The sequence below is a fragment of the Scyliorhinus canicula genome, chromosome 5 (genome assembly GCF_902713615.1).
Source record: "Scyliorhinus canicula chromosome 5, sScyCan1.1, whole genome shotgun sequence".
Classification (NCBI taxonomy): Eukaryota; Metazoa; Chordata; class Chondrichthyes; order Carcharhiniformes; family Scyliorhinidae; genus Scyliorhinus; species Scyliorhinus canicula.
The window spans coordinates 36,353,376-36,367,552 of NC_052150.1; the positions used below are offsets into that span (position 1 = coordinate 36,353,376).

The 14,177-nt window shown below is 45.2% G+C and overlaps 1 protein-coding gene across 2 annotated transcripts in view; it reads right to left on the minus strand.

Annotated features, from left to right (window-relative positions):
• The window catches only part of LOC119965906 (acidic amino acid decarboxylase GADL1-like), a 119,802-nt gene that overhangs the window by 58,068 nt on the left and 47,557 nt on the right, over window positions 1–14,177 (minus strand). For both annotated transcript variants that reach the window (XM_038796904.1, XM_038796905.1), the window contains exons 4-7: window positions 9,242–9,332; window positions 3,945–4,051; window positions 1,828–1,943; window positions 63–142 (exon numbers count right to left, since the gene is read on the minus strand). In XM_038796904.1, coding sequence (XP_038652832.1) covers window positions 63–142; window positions 1,828–1,943; window positions 3,945–4,051; window positions 9,242–9,332 — 394 coding nt within the window. The remainder of the gene's footprint in view (window positions 1–62; window positions 143–1,827; window positions 1,944–3,944; window positions 4,052–9,241; window positions 9,333–14,177) is intronic.

Genomic DNA, 14,177 nt, shown 5'->3' on the forward strand with positions numbered 1-14,177 from the left:
GTCACAATAACCGTCACTAGCCCAGTCATTCTACATTCTGACTAACCAGTAGTTTTCCCTACCTTTTGTCAGCTTTCACCATGTAGACGTTGCGGGTGCCGATTCCAAGGAAGGCAGCAGCTTTCTTCACAGAGTAGTGGCACTATGGAACAAAAGGGCCGCATAAATAACTTTGATCACCCTGGGCTACATCACATTGCTTCATGTTTCAATTTGTGAAGCTACAACTGAATGACTGAGGCATTTTTTTTCTTTCTTGTTATTGGGAAAAAATGTTGTGTCCGACAGATTGAAAAAACACAATAAAGTTTTTGTGCAAATTTTTTAAATAATGCTGAAAATGGGAAGAACATGCATGATCCTGTGCATTTGTAATGTTCCTCATCCTTAACTTATTTTGGATCCTACACGAATGGGCTCATTCATCGCAAATATGCAGCCAAGCTTGGTTTTGTTTTGTGTAGCGAGGTTGGATGCAGGGGGAGAGCACGGTAACAAGGTCATGGAAAAACTCTCACAGTCTCTTTCTCTTAACAAATTCTTTCCCAGGATCACAGAACTGTGGAACTCCTTATCTCCCGCTGCCTTTCTGAACTCCCACCGTTAAAATCTAATTGTCACCAAACAATGCTTCTCTGTTAATCTTGTGTTCTACCCTCCTCTCTGCAACCTTGGTGACACCAAGGCCATGGAAACAGTACAGAAGTGATTCACTCAGATGATACCAAGGGATGAGAGGTTTTGGTTATGAGGAGTGACGAGAAAAAACAGAACAGAGGTTAACAGAAGGTCCAGTATAACTGTTCAAAATCATGCCATTTTCATAAGGAAAATTGGGAACTACAACTATTGCCATTGGTTGCTGAGTTGGCAAAAAGGGGGCATACATTTATAATATAGCCAAAAGGATGAAGGGAGAGATTAGAAGATTGTTTGTTTCCTTTATGCCAAGTGCTATTGAGAGACGGAATGCATTACCAGAAATAATGGTGGATGCAGAATACATATTAGCTTTTAAAAGGCAAGAGGATAAACGTCTGCAGAAACAACATTTAAATAGGCATGTATGAAAAAAGCCAGAAGAGAGTCTGCAGGGGGTACAAAGTGGGGTACAAAGGAAAGTGGAGTTGAGGCTACAATCCGATTAATCATGATCATAATGAATGGCGAAAAAGACTCAAGCGGCTGAATGGCCTACTCCCGCTGCTAATTTGTACATTTGAATATTCACGACGGGCCGAATGGCCTGCTACTGAGTTGTAAAATTCTCTAAAAGGTATACTTTTGGGGCCTTGGTCCTTTCTAACTTTCTTAATAAAAGTGTATTATTCTCCTATTTCATTTATTATATATATGGGCCAACTCCTTTCACTGAGCGGCAAGGTTATCATGGTATTTGTAAATGGTTGATTGTCATCCTCCTATTGAAGATTAAATAAATTTCCTCTGCTGTTGTCAGGCACCGCACCACTTCCATATTGATTCCTGTCTTTTTCTTTCCCTTTGTGCTGGGAGAATTTCCAGCCATGTGAGATCAATAAGATTTTTAAGGGTATCAAATGATATGGTGCAAAAGCAGATAAATTGATCAGCCATGATTTTATTGAATGCTGCAGCAAGCTGGGAGGGCCAAACGGTCTACTCTTGCTCCTAATACTGATCTGCCTTCTACCCCCCCCCACCCCAAATATAACTTAAACACATTCTCCACTCTGGTGCGCTTAGTCCAATAAACTGCAGTAAGTGCCTCCAATCCTCCTGGAACACTGAAGCTAACAGAAGCCATCATCAAGACCGTTTAGGTTACCATTGGTGTGAGCCACCTACCTCCTCAGATGTGAACATCGCCAAAGGGGGTGAACCTGAAAGTCCGAGCTCTTTTAACTCCGGGCAGCACTTGAACCGGGCTAGATTTACAGCATACATGTTGGAAACAGAGCCTCCTGTTTAGGATCGAGAACATGCAAAATCATTAAGTGGAAAGTTATATGTTGGCAAAGTAAGCACTGTTTCTATCAGAGCAACAGCGGCTGGTAAACAGCTCAGGGAGCTTCCGCATTCCTGGGCTTGTAATCAGTCAGAGTCTATAAAGGACCGCAGGCATCTCGCCCCATAAGAGTGAGGTGTGTCATTCCACATCAAGTACGGGGCAAGGCTAAGGAGGCAGACATCGATGGACTACGACAGCTGGTATGGGGATTAAACCCATATCATTAGCATCATTCTACACCAAACTCTAGCTACGTAACCAACTGAGTTAACTCTTACTTTTCTTCAGCTGACCAATGGTAGCATGATTATACTTCAGAATTTTAAAAAGTGAAATTCTTGACCAAGTTTCAGTATTTTGCTCCTAACCTCTGCTCCTTTTTTTCCTATTTTCACTTGCGTTCTTTTCCCCCAACTAAATCTGATCCAATTTTTGTTTGTCTGACCTTCGTATCAACCTTGGCTTTGGGAGTATGTTTTATTAGAGACATATTTATCGGTCAGAAACAAGCTCTAAAAAGGTTAACAAATGCCCAGTGAATGCGGTTGACGCAACTATCTTGAATATATTTTTTTAAACACCTTCAATCCCTAAAATGCTGTTAATGAGAAGTAAAATCGTCTTTCCAGCGTAATGCCATAGAATGACTATATTTTTCCTTGCTATTTAATGACAGTCTTATTGTTTCCCTTCCCGTACCTAGTATTTTTTTCCGGGAATAGGTCGCTAGCCAGTTGCCAGAGGCATATAGCTTTGACGGGGGGGCCACTCCACACAAAGCCTGGCTGACCAGGAGTCTCTCCTATTCTTACCACCTGCCAGTAGCATGTGTTGGAAAGATTATGGCCACATTATGGACACACCTTCCTTGGCCATCAAGTCCTGGGTGGGACCCGAACCCAGAACTTCTGGCTCAGAGGCTACCCATTGCACCACAAGACCTCCGTAACGGTCTGGTATTCACTATATTTATAAATGACCTAGATAATGCAATGGAGAGCCATATATCTATGCTATCCACTGACACAGATTGCTGGCATAGTAGGTAGTGTAGAAGGGAGTATAAAATTACAAAGCGACATTAATAGATTAAGCGAGTGGGCAAAACTGTCGGGGATAGATTTTAACTCAAATATTCCAGCTTGGATCAAAAAGGATCGATCTGTGTATTTTGTAAATGGTAAAAAGTCAGGAATAGCAAAGGCGCAAAGAGATTTAGGAATGTACAGGTCACTAAAATATAACAGATAAAGACAATAGTAAAAATAAAATTGGCTAATGGTCCAAAAAGTCTTTATAACTTGACGGCTAGAATATAAAAAGGAGGCAGTTTTGCTACAGTTGTACAAAACTCTGGTTAGACCACAACTAGATGTACATTTCTGGAGTGTAAATTCATCAGAATGGCACAATGGCTCCAAAGCATGAGGAATGATTGCATAAACTAGAGGGTGAACAATTTTGAAAAGAGTTGGTAGGCGGCAGAGAAAGAAACCTTTTCAATGTCCGGACCAGGAAACAGAACCTCTAAATCAGTAATAGAAACAGAAGGTGGGATTTTCTGGCCGTTCACACCGGAGGGATTTTCCAATCCCACCAACGGTGAGATCCTGCTGCGGTTTCCCCAGTGGTGGAGGGTGTAAACAATAGGAAACCCAATTGACAGCGGCGGGATCGGAGAATACTGCCATCGGCTAATGGCTCCCACCTCCACCACTACAAACCATGCCCCGGGGGGGGTGGGGATGTGAATTCCACCCAGATAACGCTGGAACTACTCAGCAGGCCAGGCAGCATCTGTGGAGAAAGGATCAGAGGTGACTTTTCAGATTTCTATTTCAAAGGCTGAAGGCATTGGTGGTTCCATGCCTTTGAAAGGTTTTGAATTATTTTAGGTTAAATAAATGTTAATTAATTCAGTGGGGTTGAATTAATGAAATGATTTGTTGCTTACCAGGGCTGAAGATGCCATCTCCTTCTGTCCAGCCTATTAGCGCCCTCATCTTCGTCAGGACAGTTTCCTCCATGAGCACAAAGACAGGTGCAACCTCATACGTGTAGCTGCAGTGGAGAAAACGGATAACACAATAAAACAGAGCAGTAAAAGGGAGAAAGGCTTATATTCACATAGGAACTTTCATGACCTCAGGACATCCCAAAGCACTTTACGGCTAATTAATTATTATTGTCGTAACATAGGAAGAGCGAGACTGTATTTTAACAGCTGTTTCAAATATAAACCGATGGAACCAGACTGAATTCTACTCACGTTCTACAGCAACAAAAAAGGGAAAGATAAACCACCTGTGATGCTGATTCATCACTAACAGAAAGGCAACGCTGCTTGCCATATTGCAACATTTCCAGATGAATTGGTTTCAATTCCAACCACTGTAGCATCTCTCACAGATTGCAAGCTGCAACCTCAAAATTAAGATCACGGAAGTGGGAAGGTGTAAATCTGGTATTTTGCACACTGTCATCACTCTGATAGAGGGGCACATGATCCACTCAAGGGGTAACTTTAAACGCCACGTATAAATAGCGATATGTGTATAGAAGGAGATCTACCAAATGATTAAACACCATGACCAAGGTGTTTTATCACCCAACTCAATTCCGATGGAAGTCACATTCCCGAAACTTTTCTCCACTCAGATGCTGCCTGACCTGCAGAGTATTTCCAGCATTTTTTGATTTTACTTCATTTAAACTAAGGGCAGGTGAAAAGAACGCAATCTTTAAATACATTCTGCGAAAAAAACTTTTTCCTGAAGACTGAGCTACGACAAAGTGCTCGTTGACTCAGCTCAATCGAACAACAGCTTCTGTGAGGAAGTTTGTTTGGTGTTGGTGGTGCATTGAATCCCTGGTGAGTTTGATATTATTTGATTGTTGCAGAATGTTCTGGGCCCAGTACTTCCCAGGTCTCCTCAGTATAAAACCAAAACACCCATGAGCACGGAGGAACTTCCCCCATCTACCATGATCTCAATTAGCCTGGAAAGACCCACATGAGGCCTTTAATGTGGGTTGCAGTAAAGACTACTTGATGAGCTGGAAGACTGGAACCCATTCTCCTAGGCATGATGGATTTTAATCTAAACTCTTGTTATGCAACACCAGGTCGCAGAAGGTTCTGCAATAACTCACAGACCAAGACATCAGAGTAGACAACCTGGATGGGACACCTTGGGCAGGATTTTCCAGCCAACCCATGGCATGTGTTCTGATAGCAGAAATGGTTCGCCATTGGCCGCTGGCGGGGTCTTCTGGTCCCGCCGAGGTCCAAGGCGCTTCGTGCGCTTGACCCACCATCGGGGAACCCGCCACAGGGGGGCCACTTTCAACAGGCTTGGAAAACTCCGCCGGCGAGAGGGACAGAAAATCCAGTCCCTCGTTGCTGAAGACATTCAGTGAGGGTGAGTAGGGAATCCTGTCTTTGCCACACAGCACAAACTCTACAATTTACAACCTCAAACCGAATACATGCATCCTTAATTTCCAGCTCACTCACCCTTCTGGGATATATGTCAGCTCATGAAAAATAATGATATTCATATGTCATCCAACTGTCCTGTCTTTGGTTATGTTTTATTCTTTCACAGAATGCGGGTATCTTTGATGAGATCAATATTTGCTGCCCATCCCTAATCGTCTTTGAGAAGATGGTTGGTGAGCCACATTCCTGAACCGTTACAATCCATGTGAGGTAGGTACACCCACAGTGCTGTTACAAAGTTCCCGATTAGTGAAGAATTGGCAATGTAGTTCCAAGTCAGGATGGTATGTGGCTTGGAGGGGGCTTTGCAGATGGCGGTGTTCCCATGCATCTGCTGCCCCATCCTTCCAGGTGGTAGAGGTCACAGGTTTGGAAGGTGCTGTCGAAAGGAGCTCATTGAGTTGCTGCCGAGCTTTGGAATACGTTTGTATACGGTATACACTGCTGCCACTGTGCATTTAAGGTTCAAGGTAGTGGATGGGGTGCCAATCAAGTGGGCTGCTTTGACCTGAACAGTGTTGAGCTTCTTGATGAGCTACATTCATTCAGGCAAGTGGAGAATATTTAATCAGTGATGTGACCATCAATTCACTAGAGACACGATTGGAAGTAAACTGTAGTCTTAATAGTCTTACAACTGAGCCTGCCTGCGACCAGAAGTACTGAGGGCAGGCTCACGGCTGCAGCACTTTATACTTCCGGTAATGGGACGGGCCATGGGTGGAGCCATGGGCGGAGCCAAGGGTGGGGCCCAGTACAAGCTCCTCATCTCCCCCTATGGGCAGAGCCGCGCAACGGCTCACATACAGAGCCGACAAGGACATAATACAATGCAATGCAATATAGGGCGACATTCTCCCCTACCCGGCATGACGGAGGGTCCCGGAGTAGGGGAGTGGCACCAACCACTCAGGGTTCGTGCCTCCCCAAAGGTGGGGAATTCTCCCCACCTTTGGGGGCCAGCCCCGCGCCGGAGCGGTTTGCACCAGAAGACTGGCGCAAAACACCGGCGCCCCCGGCAGCGGGGCTGGCCGAAAGGCTTTCACCGGCAGGCGCATGCGCGATGTGGGGTTCTCTTCCGCTTCCGCCATGGCGGAGGCCGTGGCGGACGCGGAGGAAAATAGTGCACCCAGGGCACTGGCCCGGAGTCTGAGCTGGGGGCCCCGATCGCGGGCCAGGCCACCGTGGGGGCATCCCCCCCCCCGGAGTTCGATCGCCCCCCGCCCCCCCCAGGACCCCAGGGGCCTGCTCGCGCCGCTGAGCCCGCCGTTCCAGAGGTGGTTTAAACCTCGGCGGCGGGAGAAGCCTCCCAGCGGCGGGACTTCGGCCTATCCGATCGGAGTGGCGAGATTCCTGCCGCCGCCACTTCCCGGGTGGCGGAGAATCTCTGCCACGGCGGGGGTGGGATTATCGGCGGCCCCAGGCGATTCTCCGACCCTACTGGGGGTCGGAGAATTTCGCCCATAGTGTGAATTACAATACAGTATGAATTCACCACAATCAGACTACTGACTCTTGCCTTTTAGATATTGGACAGATTTTGGAAAGCCAGGAAATGAATTACTCACCACAGAATTCCCAACCTCTGACCTGCTCTTGTAAACACAGATTTACGAACAAGAGATCTCCCCCATTGGTGTATCATCCAATCGGGTTTTTTGGGGTTTCACTAAGAAATTATTTAAAGTGCCAATTTGCAAAATGGCTGACCTATTATTAGTTGCTTGTAAATGTAGACTACAGCACTCAAGTGGAACTGGAAACTCCAGTGCTGTTGATATGGGTCAACTCTATTTTGGAAAGCATTCCAGTCAGAAGACAAAAATATATTTGCTAATCTTGGACACATGATACAGTGTACACACCATCAACCTATAAATATTGCCACTCAAAATTCCAAATGTCCATGCAAGAATTACACAGCTATGATACTTTTATTGGAATTGCATAAAGCATAAAGTATCACAGCTGAAAATCAAATTACTGCAGATGCTGAAATCTGAAACCAAAAGTATAAGCATCACAGCTTGCATATTAAATAATAATAATAATCTTTATTGTCACAAGTAGGCTTACATTAACACTGCAATGAAGTTACTATGAAAAGTCCCTAGTCGCCACATTCCAGCGCCTGTTCGGGTACACACAGAGAGAATTCAGAATGTCCAAATTTACCTAATAGCACATCTTTTGGGACTTGTGGGAGGAAGCTGGAGCACCCAGAGGAAATCCACGCAGACACGAGGAGAACATGCAGACTCCGCAGACAGTGACCCAAGCTGGGAATCGAACCTGGGACCCTGGCGCTGTGAAGCCATAGTCCTAACTACTATGCTACCATATTTTATGGCCCAGCATTACACTTGGTACTTACTGACCAGTATTACAGTTGGTACTTACTGGTGAGTAATACATTTGAACTTTGCACACTCTCTTCAATTAACTGTAGGGCAGCATGGTAGCACAGTAGTTACCACAGTTGCTTTCCAGCTCCAGGGTTCCAGGTTCAATTCCTGACTTGGGTCACTATTAGTGCGGAGCCTGCACGTTCTCCACGTGTCTGCGTGGGTTTCCTCCGGGTGCTCTGGTTTCCTCCCACAGTCCAAAGATGTGTAGGATAGGTGGATTGGCCATGCTAAATTGCCTCATGCTAAGTGTCCAAAAAAAGGGTAGATTGAGTTACTAGATTACGGGGATAGGGTGGAGATGTGGACTTAGATAGGGTGATCTTTTCGTGGGCCGGTGCAGACTCCATGGGCCGAATGGCCTCCTTCTGCACTGTAAATTCTATGATCTATGTTCTTTGAACTCAAGGCATGTTTTTAAGTCCCTACATTGTTTTTTCTTTCTTTTTGACTTACAAAGCACATTTTTAACCTCAGTTGCCGAATGGGAAACCCAGGGGACCAGATGATTTTACACTCTACCCAATGGGGGACAATTTTAACCTATCCTGCCAAGAACTATCAGCATTGGGTGCAATGTATGTTTTACACTGTCCAATTTCAATCCCATTGAAGTTAACAGAATAAGAATATTGTGCAAGGCATAAAATCAGTGCTCTATCAAATCTGGCCACGTTCACACCCAATGAGTTTGGTTAATATCACTCCCAGTGAGTTTACATAATGAGCAGAAAGTAAAAGAAAACTTTCCAGTGCTGTGACATTTCCTGATATAAAATGTCTGGATGCACACAACAATTTCTGGATTTCAGAGGATTCATATTTATTTTCTCCTACACGGCTGATGTTGGATATCCTCTCCCAATTTCCCGGTGGTTGCATTGCAGTGTCTGGATGGTGGCCCCATCCTTGGCCGTGTGAACCCAGGTAATTGGTTGAGGTTAATGTTTGAAGACCTGGCTTGCCACAGCGTGGTAGAGCACCAGTGTTTTACCACACATCCTGAGCTGCATATTGCACCCATGACCCCAGTTCATCGAGTCCCCAATCTCAGCTCAGGAAGTTGCTGAGCAGAGAGCAGGTTGGTCTCCAAGGAGAGGGGAGGTTAGCAGCTTTCCTAACACAATCCAAACCTTGTGCTCAACCTAACTATCAGCTCAAGAGGAGCCTGGAAGGCAAAACAGACATGAGCTTCCCATACTCTAGTTGTTGCTGGGCTATTTGGGGAAAGCAGAAACCAAAGAGGAGGAAAAGTATAACAGGGAGGAAGAAAAAGAGAAGCACGTTCAATACTTACTACCTAAAAAAGAACTATACAATAGAAGCATTAAACAAACAACTCACATGCTGGGATTGAGAGCTTCAGTGATAAAGCGGGCAACGAGAGAATAATGATCCATCCCACCATATAGCTGATTATAGAATCTTGGATGTCCTATGAAAAACAAAATGAAAATGCTGCTCATGCATTTGTGCTCATTGTTTCTAACCTCTGTTCACTGCTGATGATAACCTGAGGAAATGCAGGTTACTTCAAATAATACCTCTAACATTGTACCCGGGAAACATTGGAGAACCCATGCTGAGCTCTCTTGAGGTAGCATTGCTGTCAAGCTGTGGCAACGTCATAAAGACAGAAGGAAAGTCATTTTCATGACAGTACCTCCAGTATTGTGGCTGAGCGAGAGAGAGATTAATTTAAAACATAGACACTATAGCACTCAGAGAAACTTACAGACGTGTGGGCGGGTTTATCCGGTCCCCCATCCGCGTGTTTCTCGGCGGCCCGCCGTTCGCAGGCAACGGGATTCTACCTTCCCGATGTTTGTCAATGGAGTGTCCCACTGAAACTACCCCACGCCGCCGTGAAGCCCGCGGGCGGGATTGCGCTGCTGGTGGGAAATGTGAATCGCAAAACTGGAGAATTCCGTCAAAATATTTTATTACAACGATTACCTTCAGGTACTTTAGGCACTATTATTTTGTGTTATACTTGTCAATTTTCTGAAAGCTTTGGTTTATCCAGAATTGTATCTGAACTAAAAATGGGTGCAGGTTGTTGCTAGGAGCAGTTACTATTATCAAATAAGACCTTAGAAAAATATGAATTTAATCCTTAAAACATTCTGAGACAGATTACCTAAATAGTACTCAATAGCCTTGTGGGCTTAATTGCAAATTTTTTAATTTTTCATATCTTTATTATGTCACAAATTTGGGACCAGGTTTCTGCAGAGTTTTGGAGAAGCCACAGACTTCTAAAGATTGTAACGAAACCCAGATCCAGAAGTCCCAACCCCATTTCAGACAGATACCATATTTGCCAGTGCCAAGAATGGCTCGGTAGTACTGCCACAGACAGAGCTGGATGGATCCTAAAGGTCATAGCTGCTAGACCAGGACTGCAGTAGGTGGTGAGGGAACCAACAAGAGGAAAAAACATACTTGATCTCATCCTCACCAATCTGCCTGCTGCGGATGCATCTGTCCATGACAGTATCGGTAGAAGTGACCACCGCACAGTCCTTATGGAGACAAAATTCCATCTTCAAATTGAAGATTACCTCCATCGCGTCATGTGGCATTACCACCATGCTAGATGGAATAGACGTCGAACAGATCTAGAAACTCAAGACTGGGCATCCATGAGGCGCTGTGGGCCATCAGCAGCAGTAGAATCGTATTCAGCCACAATCTGCAACCTCATGGCCCGGCATATCCCCCACTCTATCATTACCACCAACCCAGGGGGTCAATCCTAGTTCAATGAAGAGTGCAGGAGAGCATGCCAGGAGCAACATCAGGCACACCAAAAAATGAGGCGTCAAACTGGTGAAGCTACAACACAGGACTACTTGTGTGCTAAACAGTAAGTAATGGACAGAGCTAAGCAATCCCAGCTCTGTAGTCCTGCCACATCCAGCCGTGAACGGTGGTAGGCAGTTAAACAACTCACTGGAGGAGGAGGCTCCACAAATATCCCCATCCTCAATGATGGAGGAGCCCAGCACATATGTGCTAAAGATAAGACTGAGGCATTCGCAACAATCTTCAGCCAGAAGTGCCGAGTGGATGACCTATCTCGGTCTCTTCCAGAGGTCTCCAGCATCACAGATTTGAGTCTTCAGCCAACATGATTCAATCCACATAATATCAAGAAACGGCTGAAGGCACTGGATTCTGAAAAGGCTATTGGCCCCAGCAATATCCCGGCAATAGTACTGAAGACTTGTGCTCCCTATCTTGCCATACCCCTAGCCAAGCCGTTCCAATACAGCTACAACACCGGCACCTACCCGGCAATGTGGAAAATTGCCCAGGTGTGTCCTGTACACAAGGAGCAGGACAAATCCAACCCAGCCAATTACCGCCCTATCAGTCTACTCTCCATCATCAGCAAAGTGTTGGAAGGAGTCATAAACGGTGCAATCAAGGGGCAGTTACTCAGCAATAATCTGCTCACAGATGTTCAGTTTGGGATCCGCCAGGGAATTCAACTCCTGACCTCAATACAGCCTTGGTTCAAATATGAACAAAAGTTCTGAATGCCAGAGGTGAGGTGAGAGTGACTGCCCTTGACATCAAAGCAGCATTTGACCGAGTATGGCATCACGGAGCCCTAGCTAAACTGGAGTCAATGGGAATCAGCGGGAAAACTCTCCACTGGTTGGAGTCATACCTGACACAAAGGAAGATTGTTGTGGTGGTTGGAGGTCAATCATTTCAGCTCCAGGACATCACTGCAGGAGTTCCTCAGGGTAGTGTCCTAGGACCAACCATCTTAGCTGCTTCATCAATGACCTGCCTTCCATCATATGGTCAGAAGTGGGGATGTTCGCAGATGACTGCACAACGTTCAGCTCCATTCATGATTCCTCAGATAATGAAACAGGCCATGTCCAAATGCAGAAAGTCCTGGACAATATCCAGGCTTGGGCTGACAAGTGGCAAGTTACATTTCTGCCACACAAGTGTCAGGCAATGACCATCTCCTACAAGAGATTATCTAACCACCGCCCCTTGATATTCATGGCATTACCATCGCTGAATCCCCACAATCAACATCCTGGGGGTTACCATTAATCAGAAACTGAACTGGACAAGCTATATTAATACTGTGGTTACTAGGGTAGGTCAAAGGCTAGCGGTCTTATGGCGAGTAAGTCACCTCCTGACCCTCCCAAAGCCTGTCCACCATCTACAAGTCACAAGTCAGGAGTGTAATGGAATATTCTCCACTTGCCTGGATGAGTGCAGCTCCAACAACACTCAAGAAGCTCGACACCAACCTGGAAAAAGCAGCCCGCTTGATTGTTCCTCCTTCCACAAACATTCAAACCCTCCCCACCGACGAGCAGTGGCAGATGTGTGTACCATGTACAAGATGCACTGCAGTAACTCACCAAGGTTCCTTAGACAGCACCTTCCAAACCCACGACCACTACCATCTAGAAGGACAAGAGCAGCAGATACCTGGGAACCCCACCGCAACATCCTGGAACACCTTCCGTAACAGCACAGTGGGTGTACCTACACCTCAAGGACTGCAGCGGTACAAGAAAGCAACTCACCAGCATCTTCTGAAAGGGTGACTAGCGATGAGCAATAAATTCTGGCCTAGCCAGCGATGCCCACATCCCGTAAATGAATTTATTTTAAAGAAGGATAAAGGAGGCAGGGCATGTCAGTGCTGATTTCAAACAGGTCCCATTTTCACTGTAGCAAGGGTCTGAATGCATTGCAGGATTCACAAACTTATGGAAGAGACATAACTGTTCATGAAGGGTGGATAGGTTGTGTAGAGTTGTTAAGCTGTTAAGTTATTTAAACCCCCACCATTTAAAATGAAAAAGCCTGCCTGCATCAGTAAGAATTGAAAATCTCAGGCTGTGAAGCTGCTTAAATCCCCAACATTTAATAATTTGGAAACAAAAACAGCCTGTCTGTGTTTGCAATAGTTGAACAAAATATGCTCTAGCAATTTGTTGACATAACCCTAAAGGCTATTATTACACCACTATTGCAGGCTGACTGCTTTCCAGAACCTACAGTTAGAGGGATTGTAGGTTCACAGTTTGATTGATAGCTCAAGCAGGTTATTAAAGAGGTAGCTATCTCTGATGTGAGATCATGAATACGAGCCTCTGGTTTTGATAAAGGGTTATATATTTTAAGGGCTTTTTAAAGTTCAGAATGGGCTTTCATGAATGGGAGTGTTTGTTTATCATAGATAAATCTGCACTAGATAATTAGATCTTTACATTATTTCATCTCAACAAGGCCCCTAAAGTCTGCCTATGGTGGTTACTGGGTGAGTTTTCATGGAGGATATGAGCTGACATCAAATTGTAGACGATTAGGACCATGGGGTGGTGGAAGTTAGGAGTTGGAAATAAGCCACCATGGAGGCTTCAGGGGACCAGGGGGCTGGGTGAGGGCATGCCTTTCCATGAATAGGTCATGGGAAGTGGGATTGGTTTTGGGTATGAGGGGTGAGGGCTAGAGGGACCAATGAAAACACCGGCAGATGAACCAGAGAACTGAGGTGGACCTTTTAACCAGCCCACCGCGGCATTCAGCAGCCCCTATGCCTGCCTTCAAACCCACAACTGCCTCACAACATCCCTCCCCTGCCCCCCATTCAGGGCACCTTTTCCCTGAGGTGGGTGCACTGAGCAGGGAGATTTCCTGACTCAAACTATGCACTTCTACAGTGAAAGTCGGGCCCTTTATTTCCAGTGCTAAATCTTTCAGGCGCTGAGAGCTTGAGATGACGTCCTAAAGGTTTTACAAATATTATTCATAGTGAATTGGCTCTTTTCCTATAATTGGTTATTAACAACCCAATTTTGGCTAATAGCTTATTTTGAAATTCACAGTGGATGGTTTTCATTCTTGTTTGATATATGCTAAAATATCTTCCCTGACTATCTGGCTGTGTTGTATCGTAGTTTTATGAATACAAACATTTAACCAGGTATACAGAATAGATCCCGACAAAAACCATTCTATCGGTGTTCTTGAGGAAAGAGTTGGGAAATAGGTTTTACTTTTATTTATTCGTGGGATGTGAGCATCACTGATGGAGCCAGAATTCATTGGCCCTCCCTAATTGCCCTTCAGAAGATTGTTGGTGAGCCACCTTCTTGAACCGCTTCAGTACGAGTGTAAGATTGGTACCCCCGTGGCGCTGTTAGTTCGGAGCTCCAGGATTTTTACAGAACGGTGATTTATTTCCAAGTCAGGATGGTGCACGATTTAGGAGGGAACTTGCAAGTGC